Below are 18,951 nucleotides of genomic sequence, written 5' to 3'. Positions count from 1 at the left end.
GGGCCAATAAGTGGGAGAGGGTGGGGTGGCAGGCATGGGGAGAGGGGAGGCAACAGGGGTTTGTTTTTCTTGTTTTTGTTTGTTTGTTTTTTGAAGGGGAAACTGGGAATGGAGAAATTTACATGTAAATAAAGAAAATATCTAATAAAAAGATGAAAAAATAAATAAATAAAAAATCAATCATTTAAAAATCAACCCAGTCAATTATAATAATCTCAAAGTAAAATATCAAATATTGCAAGGTGTGGTAACACATGCTTTCCTGAGCTCCCAGCCCACCTGGCTTAGGTAGCCAGTTCTAGGCCCACCACGAGGGTTACATATTGAAACTTCGTTTCAAAAAAGGAAAAAAAAAAAAACAGTAAAACCAGTATAACAGCAGGCATCCCAATACAAAGAAAAGCAGAATTTTGCAAACATTAGAGAGGACAGAAACAAATAAAGATATATATTGTATTCAAGGGAGTAAGAGAACTGTACTTAAACTGACTACATAGTGGATTAATGTTTTGCGTGGACAGATTATGATGCTAAAGCCTGTAGATTAAACAATGTGATGCTAACATTGCAGCAACAGACCCACACTGTTACCAATGTCTCATTCATAGAATACACAAACGCAGAATTATGGTGAAAAGTTGGCCCAGTTGCTACCTTGGGTTTTGCTAACTTTAATTCACTATGATTTCATTTCCTAGTACACAGAATGGAAATATTAATCTGAAAACTCTCTCTGAGGATGGATCTCATGCAACAAGGCAGCTGCTGCTGACGGAAGTTAGAAAACATCTTTGCTCCTGTGATAAATTCTGCAAATGTCCTATCCAAAGAGGAAGCTAATTCTTAGAGCTAAGAAAATGGGTCCATAATGAAGGGAAGAAAAGCAACAGACAAAGCTGAGCTAATTTTCTCCAGTCAAAGGAACCAAGCAATCCACTTCAGAGAAAACAAACGAGTACAGTTCTGTTCTGGTCGCTAGCAAAGTCAACACTCTGTATTACGACTTTTCCTTTCCCCTATGTTCTGCCAAAACTCTGAAATGTATTCCATGTGCTGACCACATCGTCAGTCCAGTCCTACTGCATTTTTACCTCATCTGGGTTAGAGCAAATCACAATGAGGGACAGAAAAAAGTTACAATGTTAGGAAATCAGTATTGAAGCAACTAGGTTTAAAAATACTTTCATTCACTTTGTTCTCTTGTCTTCCCATCATTCTCCAATCTCCTGACTGGATAAGTACCAACTGAAACCAAGAGGGTTAGAAATACTGGCAGGAAGAATTAACAACTTATAAAAAAACATAAAAAGACTTAAATAAATAAATAAATAAATAGTATAAATACAAAGCAATGAACAAGTAAGGTAGGAAGGTGGAAAATGATTAAAAGACAGAAAAGAAAATAAGTACCAGAAACAGAGAACTAAGATACTAGAGAATGTGGGAGTCATGTTGTCTCAATTGACATCTTCTGAGAATTACCAAGAATTAAAGTGAAATAGGACATAAGACACTATGAATTGGGGAGCAAGGCAGTATAAAGAAGCATCTACACATGGTGATGACTACTTACTACAAAAGAAAATTTAATCAGTAGATTAAGTTTAAGAATTTATATATTTGAGACTCTTGAGTCAGCATGCAAATTTATTATTCCAGCTTTGACACTTACTATCCTTATGACCCTGGGAAAGTTACTTAGACAGAAAAGAAAGAAATTTTTCACTTTGAAAGTAAAAATCGGGGACCGCCTGGGACAGCCTACATTGGTGAATTGCACAATATCTCGAGTCCCAATCATCTAGCTCAGTGCTTGCTCTTCACTCCAGAAAAGCCTTGTGGGTCCCAAGACTGTCCTGCTTCCCTGTGGAAACCTTTGGGGGCTCCAAAACTAACCATCTTGGAACTCTGCCTGGCCAATTCCATTCTAGTGAGAACTGCCCACCATCCCAGTTGGTCCCTGGAATACAACCTGCACAGATGAGTTGCATGGGTCTACCAAGCCCTATTGTCTAACTCAGTAGCAGCTCTTAGGTCACGTGGATCTCTGAGGAACCCCAAGAGCATCCTGCTTCCCCGTGGAAACCTTCCGGGGCCCCAAGAGCTTGGAACCCTGCTCCACAAATCCCATTTTAGTCAGATCAACATGCCATCTCAGTTGGGTCCACTAGGGACACAGCTTGCAGAGTAGGGTTGGCCTGAGACACAGCTAGCAGACTCAAAAACACTGACCTCCATTATCCAGCCCACAGCAACCCACACCTTCCTGAGTAGTCCTGCTGCCATCAGGATCATCCAGCTAACATCAAGGAAAACCAGACACCTAAAGAACAGAGTAAGAACAAAAGCAACAAGACCCAGGGCAATATAGCACCAGCAGAGTCCAGCTAATCTGCTACAAGAAATCATGGATATCCAAAAGAAAGTGAAGCCCAAGAAGAGGATCTTAAATCTAATCTTCTAACGATGACACAGGCCTTTAAAGAGGACATGAATAAATCCCTCAAGGACATACAGAAGAATCCATTCAAACAGGTAGAGGCATTAAAACACAAAAAAAATAAATATAAGGAAATACAGGAAAATATAATCAAACAGGTGAAGAATATGAATAAAACTAAGACCTATACAGGGAAATAGAAGCAATAAAGAAAACACAAACTTAGACAATGCTGGAGATGGAAAACCTAAGAAAGAGTTCAGGAACTATAGACATGTATATCACCAACAGAATACAGGAGATAGAGGTGAGAATCTCAGATGTAGAAGATAAGAGAAGAAATCAACATATGAATTAAAGAAAATGCAAAATCTAAAAAGTTCATGACACAAAACATCTAGGAAAAATGGGACAGCATGAAAAGACCAAACCTAAACATAACAGAAATAGAAGAAGATTCCCAACTCAAAGGCCCAGAAAACATCTTCAACAAAATCACAGAAGGAAATTTCTATAACATAAAGAAAGAGATGCCTATAAAAGTACAAGAAGCTTATAGAACACAAAACAGTTTGGACCAGAAAAGAAAATATTCCTCTGTTATCATAGTCAAAACACTAAGTAAACACTAAATACAAAGAAAGAATTTTAAAAGCATCAAGGGGAAAAGGCCAAGTAACAAAGGCAGACCTATCAGAACTATATACGATTTCTTATGTGAGACTCTAAAAGCTAGAAGGGCCTGGACAGAGCTCTTGCAGACCCTAAGAGACCACAGATGTCAACCCAGACTCCTATATCCAGCAAAATTTTCAATCACCATAGATGGAGAACCCAAGATATCCCATGATAAAACTAAATCCAAACAATACCTTTCTAGTAGCCAACCCTTCAGAGGGAATTAGAAGGAAAATTCCAACCCAATGAGGCTAACTATACTCAAGAAAACATAAAAAATAAGTAATTTCATACCATTAAAACCAACAGAAGGCAGGCGCTTGCTCTCCCCCCACCCCACTCACATCCACAACCAACATCAAAATAACAGCTAGTAATAATCATTGGTCATTAATTATCTCTCAACATCAATGGACTCAATTCCCCATTAAAAAGAAATAGGCTAACAGAACAGATGCAAAACAGAATCCATCATTTTGCTGTATATAAGAAACACATCTCAGCAACAAAGACAGCCATCTCAGTACAAAGGGCTTGAAAAAGGTTTTACAAGCAAATGGACCCAAGAAACAAGCTGAAGTACCATTCTAATATCTAATAAAGTAGGCTTTCAACTGAAAGCAATCAAAAGAGATAGGGAAGGACATTTCACACTCATCAAAGGAACAATCTACCAAGAGGGTATCACAATTCTGAACATCTATGTCCCAAATGAAAAGGCACCCACATTCAAAAAAGAAAGATTGCTAAAGCTTAAATCGCATACTGATCCTCCCACATTAATAGTGGGAAACATCAAGACCCCATTCTCACCAATGGACAGGTCATTGACAAGGGAGCTAAACAGAAAAATAACAAAACTAACAGAGGTTATTACTCAAATGGACCTAACAGATATCCACAGAAAATTTTACCCAAATACAGAATAATAAATCATCTTCTCAGCACCTTATAGGACCTTCTCCAAAATTGACCATATAATTGTGTATCTGCTGAGGCTTGCTTTGTAACCAAACACTGAAATGACCCCATGCATCTTATCAGGTCACCATGGATTAAAGCTGGAATCAACAAAAACAGAAACAACAGCAAGCCTATATATTCATGGAAACTAAACAACTCTCTAATGATCGCTGAGACCATGAAAGAATAAAGAAATAAAAGACTTTCTAGAATTCAATGAAAATGAGAACATTACACACCCAAACTTATGGGACACAACGAAAGTGGCACTAAGAAGAATGTTCATAGCACTAAGTGCCCTCATAAAGAAAGGGGAGAGTTCTCATACTAACAAGTTAAAGTACATCTGAAGGCGCTAGAAAAAAAGAAAGAAAAGAAAGAAAGAAACAAACAAATGCACGTAGGAGGAGTAGACAGCAGGAAATAAACTCAGGTCTGTAATCAATTAAAAACAAAGAGAACAATACAACGAATCAAGGAAACTAAGAGTTCATTCTTTGAGAAAAATCAACAAGGTAGACAAACACTTAGCCAAACTAACTAAAAGACAGAGAGACAGTACCCAAATTAACAAAATCAGAAAAGAAAAGGAAGACATAACAACAGACATTGAGGAAATTCAAAGATTCATTAGGTCTTACTTCAAAAGCCTGCACTCCACAAAATCTGAATGAAGTGGATAATTTTCTAGATAGATAAAAATTACCAAAGCTAAAGCAAGATCAGGTAAACTATCTGAAAAGTACTATAATCCGTAAGGAAAGAGAAGCAGTCACTAAAAGTCTCCCAACCAAAAAAATCCCTAGGCCAGATGGTTTTAGTGCAGAATTCTTCCAGACGTTCAAAGAAGAGCTAATACCAATACTCCTCAATCTATTCCACAAATAGGAAAAGAAGGAATATTGCCAAAGATATTCTCTGAGGCCACAGTCACCCTGATATCTAGACCATATAAAGACTCAATGAGGAAAGAGCATTTCGGACCAATTTCCCTTATTAACATTGATGCAAAAATACCCCGAAAACTAACTCCAAGAACACCCAGAGAGTGGTTACCCCTTGAGAAGGAAAAGGTGGAATGGAGGGAAGACTTATATGAGGGGGTACTATGAAGAGAAAAAGGCCTGATATTGGGTTGTAAACTGAATAAATAAATAAAGAACACAGAAATTGTATCACCCACCCGAAGTCCTTACTGTCTTGAGAATGTGAGGAGATAATTCCTGTAAAGCCATTATTTTAATGAGTACTCCCATTGAAGAAATTCTGTGAATCTATCTGACAAAAAGTGACATTTGCATTGAAAACAGGACAAGTCTATATTCCTAGCTCTTTCAAAGACAACAATAATACTAGGACTTATTGAGAAGTGAACAGTCAATCAGTGTCAATCTATGATATATACCTGTGGCTTATTGAGCAATTATTTTAAACTATCATGGTTTAAAACTATCACTTTAATTTAGCTTTTAATTTTCCTCTGAGACCGTGTCTGAGGAATATTCTGGATCCTAATGGTGCCACAGCAGCTCTACAATATTGTCTGTTATACTATTTTGTCCTAACAAGGAAGGGTAGTGCACTTCTTTAGTCTCAGCACTCTAGAGGCAGAGGCAGGTGGACCTGTGAGCTTGAAGCCAGCCTGGTCTATGTAGGGAATTCCAGGCCGACCTGGGATTATAATGAGACCTGTTTTTAAAACAAACAAACAAACAAACAAACACACACACACGAGAGTAAAATATAATAACTTTCCCTACATATGTGTTGGAAAATTATAAAATATTAAGAAAAGTATATTAAGAAGGTACTTGTAAAAGAAAAGTAACAGAGTTCGCTGACTAGTATGCTAATAGTTTATGATCTGTCTGGACAAAGACAGCACACTCACTCCCTCAGCCTATGGTGTGTTGGAGTAGGGGTTTAGAGAAGATGGTACACTGAGTGAGTTGGAGTTTTATTGCCACTTCACACAGTAAAGATCATCATGTAGATGCAGATCATCTGCAACACCATGAGAAATGTCACACGATTATACTCAAAACGTATGTTGTGTATGCTCTGTGCCCAAATGGTTCTGATGCTCACATGCAATGTTGCTAATATGATAGCTTTCTGTAATGGGAAGACAAGTTCAGTGCAAGGATGACTCAAGAAAAGCAAAGGACTGCAGTGCTGCACAGCAATGCTTTGTTCAAGAAAGCACTGGGACAGACTCCATGTGTTTATATAGTCTCCTGTGATACAGGTTCTCTGTATTCCCATGCTTTCCAATGAGAAAACAACTTTACTTGCACTAAATTAGGCAGGTGGTACATTTGAACACATGGGCAAATCCAAAAAAAAAATCAAGATATTTGTTATACCGGAACTCAAAGGATCATGAAAATGACTTAACCATATGATTCAATGGTAGAAGGAAAGAAAATTGGAAAGGCCATAAAGCAAATTTCTAGAAACACTATAAGCAAAAGGAAATAAGAAATAAAAACTTAGCCCAAAGTTTAAATTTTTGTTGAACTGATGAGGCACAGGGTGAGCTATAGCTGACAGATTCTTACACACTAAGAAAACATTCACCAACTCTTTATATTGTCCTTTACTACTGAATTATTAAGGAGATACATTGAAATGCAGGTGCATTCGCAGATTACTGTGATCCCCACAAAAATATTTTACTGAAAGGAAACAAAAACATTAAGGTATGTAAAAGAAGAACATCTAAGATATAAAGTCTGGCTGTACTATTCAAGGCTAACATTAAACTATCTCAACCACAGCCCTTCTCTCCTTCATGGAGACAAGTGAGCCAAAGCATCTCAAGGAACCTGAAGGAACAAGCTTCCCAAGAGTTAGGTCCAATGACTATCTCCGTAGCCAACTACTCCTTCTGGCCACACTATCTAGATTAAAGAGTACATACTGTGCAAATGACTGCCACTTTAAGGTTGTTCAGCCTATATTCTATATTGTTTCAAATAAACTCTTTCACATAGTTACTCTTGATAATTAATTCTTGAATACTTTACATTAACATTCATTCATTTTTGGTTTTTTTTTTTTCTCTCCTCCCACTGATGACCCACTTGGTCATCCTCTACTATACATATGCAGCTGGAGCCATGAGTCCCACCATGTTGTTTGTCCTAAGGGGCTGCAAACCCTTCAGCTCCATGGGTCCTTTCTCTAGCTCATTCATTGGGGACTATGTACTCAGTTCAATGGATGGCTGTGAGCTTCTAATTCTGTATTAGTCGGGTACTGTCAGAGCCTCTCAGGAGACAGCTATATCAGGCTGGATTATCTTTCCTTCAGTCTCTGCTCCATAATTAGTCTCGGCAACTCCTTCCATGGCTATTTTGTTCCCCATTTTAAGAAGGAATGAAGTGTCCACATTTTGGTCTTCTTTCTTGAGTTTCTTGTGGTTTATGGATTGTACTTCGTGTATTCCGATCTTCTGGGCTAATATCCACTTATCAGAAAGTGCCTACCAAGTGTGTTCTTTTGCGAATGGGTTACCTCACTCAGGATGATATTCTCCAGATGCATCCATTTCCCTAAGAATTTCATAAATTCATTGTTTTTAATAGCTGAGTAGTACTCCTTCGTATAGATGTACCACAATTTCTGTATCCATTCCTCTACTAAGGGACATCTGGGTGGTTTCCAGTTTCTGGCTATTATAAATAAGGCTGCTATGAACATGGTGGAGCATGTATCCTTATTACATGTTAGAGCATCTTCTGGGTATATGCCCAGGAATGGTATAGCTGGGTCCTCTGGTAGTACTATGTGAAATTCCAGAGGAACCATCAAACTGATTTCCAGAACGGTTGAACCGGCTTGCAATCCCACCAGCAATGGAGGAGTGTTCCTCTTTCTCCACAACCTCTCGAACATCTGCTCTCACCTAAGATTTTTATCCTACCCATTGTGACTGGTGTGAGGTGGATTCTCAGGGTTGTTTTGATATGCATTTCCCTGATGACTAAGGATGTTGAACATTTCTTTAGGTGCTTCTCAGCCATTCGGTATTCCTCAGTTGAGAATTCTTTGTTTAACTCTATACCTCATTTTTTAATAGGGTTATTTGGTTCTCTGGAGTATAACTTCTTGAGATCTTTGTATATATTGGATATTAGCTCTCTAACAGATAGAGGATTGGTAAAGATCTTTTCCCAATTTGTTGGTTGCCGTTGTGTCCTATTGACAGTGTTTTTTGCCTTACAGAAGCTTTGCAACTTTATGAGGTCCCATTTGTCGATTCTTGATCTTAGAGCAGAAGCTATTGGTGTTCTCTTCAGGAAATTTTCCCCTGTACCTATGTGCTTGAGGCTCTTCCCCACTTTCTCTTGTATTAGTTTCAGTGTGTCTGCTTTGATGTGGAGGTTCCTGATCCACTTGGACTTGAGCTTTGTACAAGGAGATAGGAATGGATCGATTTGCATTCTTCTACATGCGAACTGCCAGTTGAGCCAGTAGCATTTGTTGAAAATGCTGTCTATTTTACACAGAATAGTTTTAGCTCCATTGTCAAAAATCAAGTGACCATAGGTGTGTGGGTGCATTTCTGGGTCTTCAATTCTATTCCATTAATCTACCTACCTGTCACTGTACCAATAACATGCAGTTTTTATCACAATTGCTTTGTAGTACAGCTTAAGGTCCAGAATGGTGATTCCACCAGAGGTTTCTTTATTGTTGAGAATAGTTTTCACTATCCTAGGTTTTTTGTTATTCCACATGAATTTGCAAATTGCTCTAAGTCTATAAAGAATTGAGTTGGAATTTTGATGGAGATTGCATTGAATCTGAAGATTGCCTTCAACAAGATAGCCATTTTTACTATATTAATCCTGCCAATCCACGAGAAGATCTCTTCTGAGATCTTCAATTTCATTCTTCAGAGACTTGAAGCTCTTGTCAAACAGATCTTTTCCTTGCTTAGAAACACAACAAGGTATTTTATATTATTTGTAGCTATTGTGAAGGATGTTTTTTCCCTAATTTCTTTCTCTGCCTGTTTATCCTTTGTGAAGAGGAAGGCTACTGATTTGCTTGAGTTAATTATATGTCCAGCTACTTTGCTGTAGTTCTTTATCAGGTTTAGGAGCTGTGTGGTAGAATTTTGGGGTCACTTAAGTATATTATCATATAATCAGCAATTATAATAAATGATTTTTTAACTTCTTCCTTTCTAATTCGTATCTCTTTGATCTCCTTTTGTTGCCTAATTGCACTGGCTAGGATTTCAACTACAATATTGAATAGGGAGGGAGAGAGTGGGCAGCCTTCTCTAGTCCCTGATTTTAGTGGGATTGCTTCAAGTTTCTCTCCAATTAGTTTGATGTTGGCTACTGGTTTGCTCTATATTGCTTTTAACTATGTTTAACTATGGACCTTGAACTCCTGATCTTTCCAGGACTTTTATCATGAAGGGATGTTGGATTTTGTCAAATGCTTTCTCAGCATCTAATGAGATGATTATATGATTTTTTTCTTTGAGTTTGTTTATATAGTGAATTCCGTTGATAGATTTCCATATAGTGAACCATTCCTGCATCCCTGGGATGAACCCTACTTGATCATGGTGGATGATCATTTTGATGTGATCTCTGATTCGTTTTGCAAGAATTTTATTGAGTATTTTTGCATCAATATTCATAAGGGAAATTGGTCTGAAGTTTTCTTTCTTTGTTAGGGCTTTGTGTGGTTTAGGTAGAAGAGTAGTTGTGGCTTTACAGCATGAATTGGGTAGAGTACCTTCTGTTTCTTTTTTGTGGAATAGTTTGAGGAGTATTGGTATTAGGTCTTCTTTGAAGGTTTTATAAAACTCTGCACTAAACCCATCTTATCCTGGGCTTTTTTAGGGCTTTGTGTGGTTTAGGTCTAAGAGTAATTGTGGCTTTACAGAATGAATTGGGTAGAGTACCTTCTGTTTCTTTTTTGTGGAATAGTTTGAGGAGTATTGGTATTAGGTCCTCTTTGAGGGTTTGATAAAACTCTGCACTAAACCCATCTGGTCCTGGGCTTTTTTTGGTTTGGAGACTATTAATAACTGTTTCTATTTCCTTAGCAGATATGGCACTGTTTAGATCGTTGATATGATCTTGATTTAACTTTGGTACCTGGTATCTGTCTAGAAAATTGTCCATTTCATCCAAGTTTTCCAGTTTTGTTGAGTTCAGCCTTTTGTAGTAGGATCTCATGATTTATTGGATTTCCTCAGTGTGTGCTGTTATGTCTCCCTTTTCATTTCTGATCTTGTTAATTAGGATACTGTCTCTGTGCCCTTTAGTTAGTCTGGCTAAGAGTTTATCTATTTTGTTGATTTTCTCAAAGAACCAGCTCCTGGTTTGGTTGATTCTTTGTAATGTTCTTTTTGTTTCTATTTGGTTGATTTCAGCCCTGAGTTTGATTATTTCCTGTCTTTGAATCCTATTGGGTGAATTTGCTTCTTTTTGTCCTAGAGCTTTCAGATGTGCTATCAAATTGCTGGTGTATGCTCTCTCCAATTTCTTTTTGGAGGCATTTAAAGCTATTAGATTTCCTCTTAGGACTGCTTTCATTGTGTCCCATAAGTTTAGGTATGTTGTGGTATCATTTCATTAATCTCTAGAAAGTCTTTAATTTCTTTCTTTATTTCTTCCTTGACCAAGTTATCATTGAGTAGTGTTGTTAAACTTCCATGTGTATGTGGGCATTCTATTGTTTATGCTGTTTTTGAGGAGCATCCTTAGTCCATGGTGATCTGAAAGGGTGCATGGAATTATTTCCATCTTCTTGTATCTGTTGAGGCCTTATCTGTGACCAATTATATGGTCAGTTTTGGAGAAGGTACCATGAGGTGCTGAGAAGGTATATCCTTTTGTTTTAGGTTAAAAAGTTCTATAGATATTTGTTAAATCCATTTGTTTCATGACTTCTGTTAGTCTCACTGTGTCCTTGTTTAGTTTCTGTTTCCATGATCTGCCCATTGCAGAGAGTGGGGTATTGAAATCTACCACTATTACTGTGTGCAGTGCAATGTGTGTTTGATCTTTAGTAAAGTTCCTTTTATGAATGTAGATGCCCTTGCATTTGGGGAACAGAGGTTCAGAATTGAGAGTTCATCTTGGTAGATCATAACTTTGATGAGTATGAAGTTTCCCTTCTTATTTTTTTTGATTACTTTAAAGTGAAAGTTTATTTTATTCCATATTAGAATGGCTACTCCAGCTTTTTCTTGGGACCAATGGCTTGGAAAATTGTTTTCCATCCTTTTATTCTGAGGTAGTGTCTGTCATTAACTGAGGTGGGTTTCCTGTATGCAACAAAATGTTGGGTCCTGTTTATTTACGCAGTCTGATAGTCTATGTCTTTTTATTGGTGAATTGAGTCCATTGATATTAATAGATATTAAGGAAAAGCAATTGTTGCTTTCTGTTATTTTTGTTGTTAGAGTTGGAATTCCCTTTATGTGGCTATCTTCTTTTAGTTTTGTTAGAAGATTACATTTTTCCATTTTCAGGGATGTAGTTCCTTCCTTCCTTGTGTTGGAGTTTTCCATTTATTACCCTTTGAAGAGCTGGATTTGTGGAAATATATTGTGTGAATTTGGTTTTGTCATGGAATACTTTGGTTTCTCCATCTATGGTAATTGAGAGTTTTCCTGGGTATAGTAGTCTGGGCTGGAATTTGTGTTCTCTTCGGGTCTGTATGTCAGCAACCCAGGATATTCTGGCTTTCTTAGTCTCTGGAGAGAAGTCTGGTGTAATACTGATAGATGTTTTGGATTGGGAGGTTTTTGCTTTTTGCATTTTCTTTGACTGTTGTGTCAATGTCTTCCATGGTATCTTCTACCCCTGAGATTCTCTCCTCTATGTCTTGTATCTGTTGGTGATGCTTGCATCTACGACCCCTGATTTCTTTCCTAGGTTTTGTATCTCCAGGGTTGTCTCTCTTTCTGATTTCTTTATTGTTTCTACTTCCATTTTTAGATTCTAGATGGTTTTCCTCATTTCTTTCACCAGTTTGATTGTGTTTTCCTGTAGTTCTTTAAGGGATTTTTGTGTTTCCTCTTGAAGAGCTTCTAACTGTTTACTTGCGTTCTCCTGTATTTCTTTGAGGGTGCTATTTATGTCTTTTTTAAAATTCTGTATCATCATCATGAGAAGTGACTTTAGATCTGAATCTTGCTTTTCCGGTGTGATAGTGTGTCCAGGACTTGCAAAGGTGGGAGTATTGGGTTCTGATGATGCCAAGTAAACTTGATTTGTGTTGCTTATATTCTTACACTTGCCCAGAATCATCTGGTTATCTCTAGTGCTACCTGCCCTTGCTAAATCTGACTGGAGCCTGTCCTTCCTCTGATCCTGATTTTGTTAGAACTCCTCAGAGTCAAGCTGTCTCTGTGATCCTTTGATCCTGGACTTGTTAGAGCACCTGGGAGTGGAGCTTCCTCTGGGTGTTTTGGGACTGACTGCAGAGTCCAATGTCTACTCAGGGCACAGGCCCGACAGACCAGAAGGAACCAGAGCCACTGGACTGGCAGAGTTCTGAGTGCCTGGGTCCTGCTGGTCCCAGTTACTCTCAGTGTTGGGACAGATGTTGTGTCCTCCTCACCTCTGATGCTGAGCATGTTAGATCGCCTGGGAGTGGGGCTTCCTCTGGGTGTTGTGGAACCAGAAGGAACCCGCGCCACTGGGCTGGCGCAGTTCCTCTGTGCCTGGTCCAGATGGTCCCAGCTACTCCCAGTGTTGGGACAGATGTTATGTCCAGGCTTCTAGTTGTTTATTCGTGTTTTCCTGTAATTCTTTAATGGATTTTTGTGTTTCCTCTTTAAGGGCTTATACCTCTTTACCTGTGTTCTCCTGTATCTCTTTTAAGGGAGTTATTCATGTTCTTCTTAAATTTTTCTAGCACCATCGTGAGATATGATTTTAGATCCAAATCTTGCTTTTCCAGTGTTTTGGGATATCCAGGACTTACTGTGGTGGGAGTACTAGATTCTGATGAAGCCAAGTCGTCTTGGTTTCTGTTGGTAAGATTCTTGGCGTTTGCCTTTCGCCATCTGTTGATCTCTGGTGTTAGATGTTCTTGCTGTCTCTGACTAGAGCTTGTTATTCCTGTGGGTCTATAAGCCTGTGTCAACACTTCTGGGAGATCAGCTCTCCTCTGGTAAAACCTGGGTGCAGATGGCTGTGGATCAGTTGTCCCTCCTGAGTCCTGAGGTCAGGGCATACCCTGGAGACAGGATCTCCACTTGAGGGAAAGTTGTAGAGAGGACAGTGGATCTGTTGTCCCTCTTAGGTGTGGTCTGAGGTAGAAAGGATCCTGAATGCCTAGGCTGCCCTGCCACTTGTGAGGCCCATGCCTCCTGGCTGGTCCTGCCTTAGAAAATCACTGGAGAGAAAATGGCAGATTTCACCTGGTTAGAGCACTCCCTGGAGGCAAGCTCTAGTCAGAAGGACTAGAAGGGGCAGAGAGGGCTGTGGACCAGCTGCAGTCACTCCTAGGTATAGATGGAGGTAGAAAGGATCCTGTCCAGGATGCCCTGCCACTTGTGAAGCCTGTGCCTCTTACCTGGTCCTGCCTTAGAAAGTCACCAGAGAGAAAATGGTGGATCTCACCTCTCATTTTTAGGTTTTTTTTTTTTTTTGTCAAACTAAAATAATTAATTTAATCAAATTAATTCAAATTATCTTTATCAAAATTTAAGAAAAATCAATGTTCTAACTTCAAATTAACTGAAGAATAGCCAAAGTCTGACTAAATTTTCCTTTTTTTTTTTTGCTGGAACTAGGGATTAAACCCAGAGTTTATGCAAACTAGGACAGTGGTCTACTACTGAGCTACATGTCCAGCTCAGAATTAGTTTTAAAGTAACTGAGTAAAGCCCTCTTATTCCTGATTGATCTCACTTCCTTTTAAAATGTCTTCACTTTGACATATGAAGACCATTCTTCTAGTCTGTTATGTTGTTAACTCTACTAAATAAAACTGCACCCAACTCTCATTCATTAAAATCTCATTAATTTATTAAAACTATTCAAATATTACTTTCTCTCAAAATATCAATAAATTTCCCAGGAGAAATCCTATCATGATTTATGTACAAATGTCGGTAACATTTACTTCTATTACAGCTTATATTTAGGTCACTAGATCTTTTGCACTGGTTGCACACTGCATGACTGTAGCACACGCCATTTGTGCTATGAATTAGATGAATGGCAATTCCCAAGAGGTATAAGTACTTTCATAGTAGGAAGTCCAAAGGCTGACATTCTTGTGAACACATGACTGGCAAACAACTGTTTGATGAAATACTCCTTTATCTCCTACTAAAACAAATGTCTCTCAATTTAACTGTCTATATCAACTGCCTTGTAGCCATCTTTGTTTAGCAACTTACTACTTCAAACTTCAATTACTCTATTTCACAGACTCTCTTATCTTACAGGTTGTATATCTTAAGTTATATCTTATAGCTATGCTATTAAAATGAGTATTCTCAGCTGAGAAGTGATGTTGCATACCTTTAATCCCTGCATTTGGAAGCAAAGGCAGGTGGAACTCTAAGTTGAGGCCAGACTGGTCTATAGAGACAGTTCCAGGATAGGCAAGATTACATAGAGAATCTGTCTTCAAAATCAAACAGAGGAGAGTAGAAGACAGGAGTGGAGAGGGGAGAGGAGGGGAGGGGAGGGGACAGGAGAGGAGAGGAGGATATAGAGGAGAGGGAGAGAGGAGAAGAGAGAAAAGAGCAGAGAGAAGAAAGGAAAGAGGAGAGGAGAGAAGGAGAAAGAAGAGTATTCTGTAATTAAATGTGAAAACTGCTACAGCTATAATGAATCAAGTACTTTACTGTAAAACTTTTCAAAGCTTTTGAGACCAACAACATTGAGGCTTTCTACATGAGAAAGCCTCTTACTGCTCTTACTTTAACAGACATGGTAGTCTATTTAACTCTTCCTCATTTGGAAAAGGGAGAAACAAACAAACAAAAATTCCCATCACTTCTTTAGGCTTTAGGAGACAGAAGCTGATTGTAGAAAAATAAATAGATCTTTTACAACTGTTTGAAAGGTTTAGATCAGATAAGGTCAGCCATTCCAGTTTGCTTGCTTTTACTGATTTGTAAAATTACAAAAACCAAGTAATACTCCCCTCATTTAAGTCCCTTTCCAGAGGAATCTGTCTTATCTCTGCAGAAACAAAGCCACAGCATCTACCACCAGCTAGTTCAGAAAGGTGGTTCTCCTCAGGGAGGCTTAGAAGGTAGGGACAGGAGGAGTAAGAGGTAGAAATGAAAGAGAATATCTGAGGTTGGCTTGGTGTCATTCCTGATACAGTAGGGCCTTTGGTGAATACTACAGTTGTGCAACACAATGAAAGTTGTATCACAGAATAATCAGTCTTAGAAATATAACAATCGACTTAAAGACCCAATTATGCTTTCTTCAAAATTGTATCCAAAGTTTGTCACTGCTCCAGAAAGTCACACTTCAGCAGCACTACCACTATCTGTAGCCTCTGCATATGAATCCTAGGTAAGTTTCTTTGTAGTAATTACTTGGCTATGCAGATCCAGGCAGGGTAGAGCACAGCAGAGCTCCTCAAGAGCTCCTCAAGAGCTCCTGAAGAACTCCATCTGTCCGCTTCCATAGTGGTAAAGTCACTTTCATTTTCAATGGTGACAGAACTTCATTGTATTTTATCTCTCACTGGGTAACAGATTTTCAGAATCACTTACCTCAGTGGTAGTTCCGATGTCAGCAGATGGGCTACAGGTGCTGGTGTCTGGTGGAGCTGTGCCTACGCTGCTCCGAACTGGAGAACTGGGGACAGGCCCTGTCATTGTCTCTGGGTAGACTGAAGATGGACTAAGATTACCTTTCTTCTGAATTTTACTCCAGACTTTACTCATGGTATCAGCCAATTCATAAATGAGCTGGACCTGAGAGTAAGGGAGAGTAGGGAGAAGAATTACGTTTCAAAGTCTATTCACAACCTACTAAAATGCTAGATATAAGAAAACTGACAAGTTCAAAATGTGAGAGTTTACAAAATGACTAACGACCAAGTAACGGTCAGAAAACATCACGGAGCAGGACTGGTTTACACAAGCCGCAAACTTATGCTGTGCTATTTTATGATCAGCAAGCATTTCTGCAGATGAATGCAGTCTAACTAGCAGTGCTCACTATTGAGAAGTAGATTCCTTTTAAGAATGATAATGAACAAATACAAATGCCTCTTACACAGAGAACTGGTAAAAGCAGAAAGCAAATACACACTGGGAAGTGTGGTTACTTTGTGCACTTTAGAGCGGCTATTACCCTTCCTTCAAAATAATTTCCATAGCTAAATCTTCTCTATTTTTCTGGGATGAAAATGACATGGGATTTCTTTTGAGGCAAGTGAAAAGAGTGATATAGCAGAGAGTAGGAAAAGAAAAACATTAACTTATGAGACTTTTAGAGATAGAAAACATCTCCAACCTACTTCCCCTGGGGTATGTCATTCCAACATTCAGAGAAAACCTGTTTAACTTGCAAATTGTTTGACTGAGTTCTAAGATATTTATACAAGATTTCATAAATAAGCATTAATCATGGAGTTTGTATGAGAACATATTGGCACATACTGTATAAAACAAGCCTGGGGGGAAGGCAAAAATAACATATAAGCAAACCCACAGCTGGATACCATACTCTGATTGTGATTTTAAAAAAGTAAAGTTCTCCTATTTATAAAGAGTTTCAGCCCTAGGACACATCCAGATGATGAGGCAAGTCTCTCATATGGGCAAAACAGATGTACAGAGACACTGCTCTATCACTCAGATGCACAGAGACACTGCTGTCACTCACATGCACAGAGACAGTGCTGTCACTCACATGCACAGAGACACTGCTGTCACTCACATGCCCAGAGACAGTGCTGTCACTCACATGCCCAGAGACAGTGCTGTCACTCACATGCCCAGAGACAGTGCTGTCACTCACATGCACAGAGACACTGCTGTCACTCACATGCACAGAGACACTGCTGTCACTCACATGCACAGAGACACTGCTGTCACTCACATGCACAGAGACACTGCTGTCACTCACTTGCACAGAGACACTGCTGTCACTCACATGCCCAGAGACACTGCTGTTAGTGCTTCCTTGATGTAAACTCTGCATGCTCTAGATTTCTACTGTTTTTTTTTTTTGTGCACTGAAGCCTCAAATCTCGAATCAGGAATATTTGTAGTTTTAAAATGATCTAAGGACTACAGATTCTTTAAAACAAAAAAACAAAAAAAACAAAAAAAACAAAAAAAACAAAAAAAACAAAAGAAAAGAAAAGAAAAGAAAAGAAAGAAAAGGAGCTTTATAGAAAAACCATTCAAGTCATTCTCTATTTCATAATTAAGATTTTTCCCTTAAGAGGAAGTGTTGGAACTCAAATGCTTATGAATGATTGTTTCCCTTTTCCCTAAATAAACAAGCTGTTTAATAAGGAGAGCATTGTCCAAAGGAAGTAATTTCTGCTCCTAAGGGTTTTTAGGGTTCTTTACTTCAGAGGCACAATACTGTTTTTATCATCACTACTTCTGATTCCTTCCACTATTGTTCTTTAAAAGGTGTAACAGCAGGCCTCACAACTGGCAGGGCAGCCAGGACAAGATCCTCTCAACCTCCATCTACACATAGGAGTGACTGCAGTGGATCCGCAGCCCTCTCTGCCCCTTCCCTGCAAGCAGACAGCCTGCCTTCACAGAGTGCTCTCACCCAGACTCGGGTGAGATCCACCATTCTCTCTCTGGTGACCTTCTAAGGCGGGACCAGCAAGGAGGCACAGGCCTCAGAAGTGACAGGGCAGCTGGGACAGGATCCTCCCAACCTCCCTCCACACCTAGGAGGGACAACAGATTCACAGCCCTCTTTGCACTTTTCCCACAAGTGGAGATCCTGTGTACAGGGTGTGCTCTGACCCCAGGACTCAGGATGGACAACTGATCCACAGCCATCTGCGCCTGGGTTTTACAAGAGGGGAGCTGATCTCCCAGAAGTGCTGACAAAGGCTTACAGACCCACAGGAGTAACAAGCTCTAGTCAGAGACAGCAAGAACATCTAACACCAGAGATCAACAGATGGCGAAAGACAAACGCCAAGAATCTTACCAACAGAAACCAAGACGACTTGGCTTCATCAGAATCTAGTACTCCCACCACAGTAAGTCCTGGATATCCCAAAACACCGGAAAAGCAAGATTTGGATCTAAAATCATATCTCACGATGGTATTAGAAAAATTTAAGAAGAACATGAATAACTCCCTTAAAAGAGATACAGGAGAACACAGGTAAAGAGGTACAAGCGCTTAAAGAGGACACAAAAAAATCCCTTAAAGAATTACAGGAAAGCACAAACAAACAGGTGAAGGAATTGAGCAAAACCATCTAGGACCTAAAAATGGAAGTAGAAACAGTTAAGAAATCACAAAGAGAGACAACTCTGAAGTTAGAAATCTTAGGAAACAAGTCAGGAAACATAGATGAAAGCATCATCAACAGAATACAAGAGATAGAAGAGAGAATCTCAAGCGCAGAAGATACCATAGAAAACATTGACACAACAGTCAAAGAAAATGCAAAATGCAAGAAGTTCCTGACCTAAAACATCCAGGAAATCCAGGACACAATGAAATGACCAAACCTAAGGATAATAGGTATAGAAGAGAGTGAAGACCTCCAACTCAAAGGGTCAGTAAATATCTTCAACAAAATTATAGAAGAAAACTTCCATAACCTAAAGAAAGAAATGCACATGAACATACAAGAAGCCTATAGAACTCCAAATAGACTGGACCAGAAAAGAAATTCCTCCCGCCACA

General features: G+C 39.0%; 1 protein-coding gene across 4 annotated transcripts in view; it reads right to left on the bottom strand.

Annotated features, from left to right (window-relative positions):
- Positions 1 to 18,951, bottom strand: part of Vps13b (vacuolar protein sorting 13 homolog B) — a 564,858-nt gene that overhangs the window by 287,935 nt on the left and 257,972 nt on the right. For all 4 annotated transcript variants that reach the window (XM_031359340.1, XM_031359343.1, XM_031359341.1 and 1 more), the window contains exon 25: positions 15,819 to 16,022. In XM_031359340.1, coding sequence (XP_031215200.1) covers positions 15,819 to 16,022 — 204 coding nt within the window. The remainder of the gene's footprint in view (positions 1 to 15,818; positions 16,023 to 18,951) is intronic.

The sequence above is a fragment of the Mastomys coucha genome, unplaced genomic scaffold (genome assembly GCF_008632895.1).
Source record: "Mastomys coucha isolate ucsf_1 unplaced genomic scaffold, UCSF_Mcou_1 pScaffold7, whole genome shotgun sequence".
Taxonomy (NCBI): Eukaryota; Metazoa; Chordata; class Mammalia; order Rodentia; family Muridae; genus Mastomys; species Mastomys coucha.
This window is presented reverse-complemented; position numbering and strand designations above follow the sequence as displayed.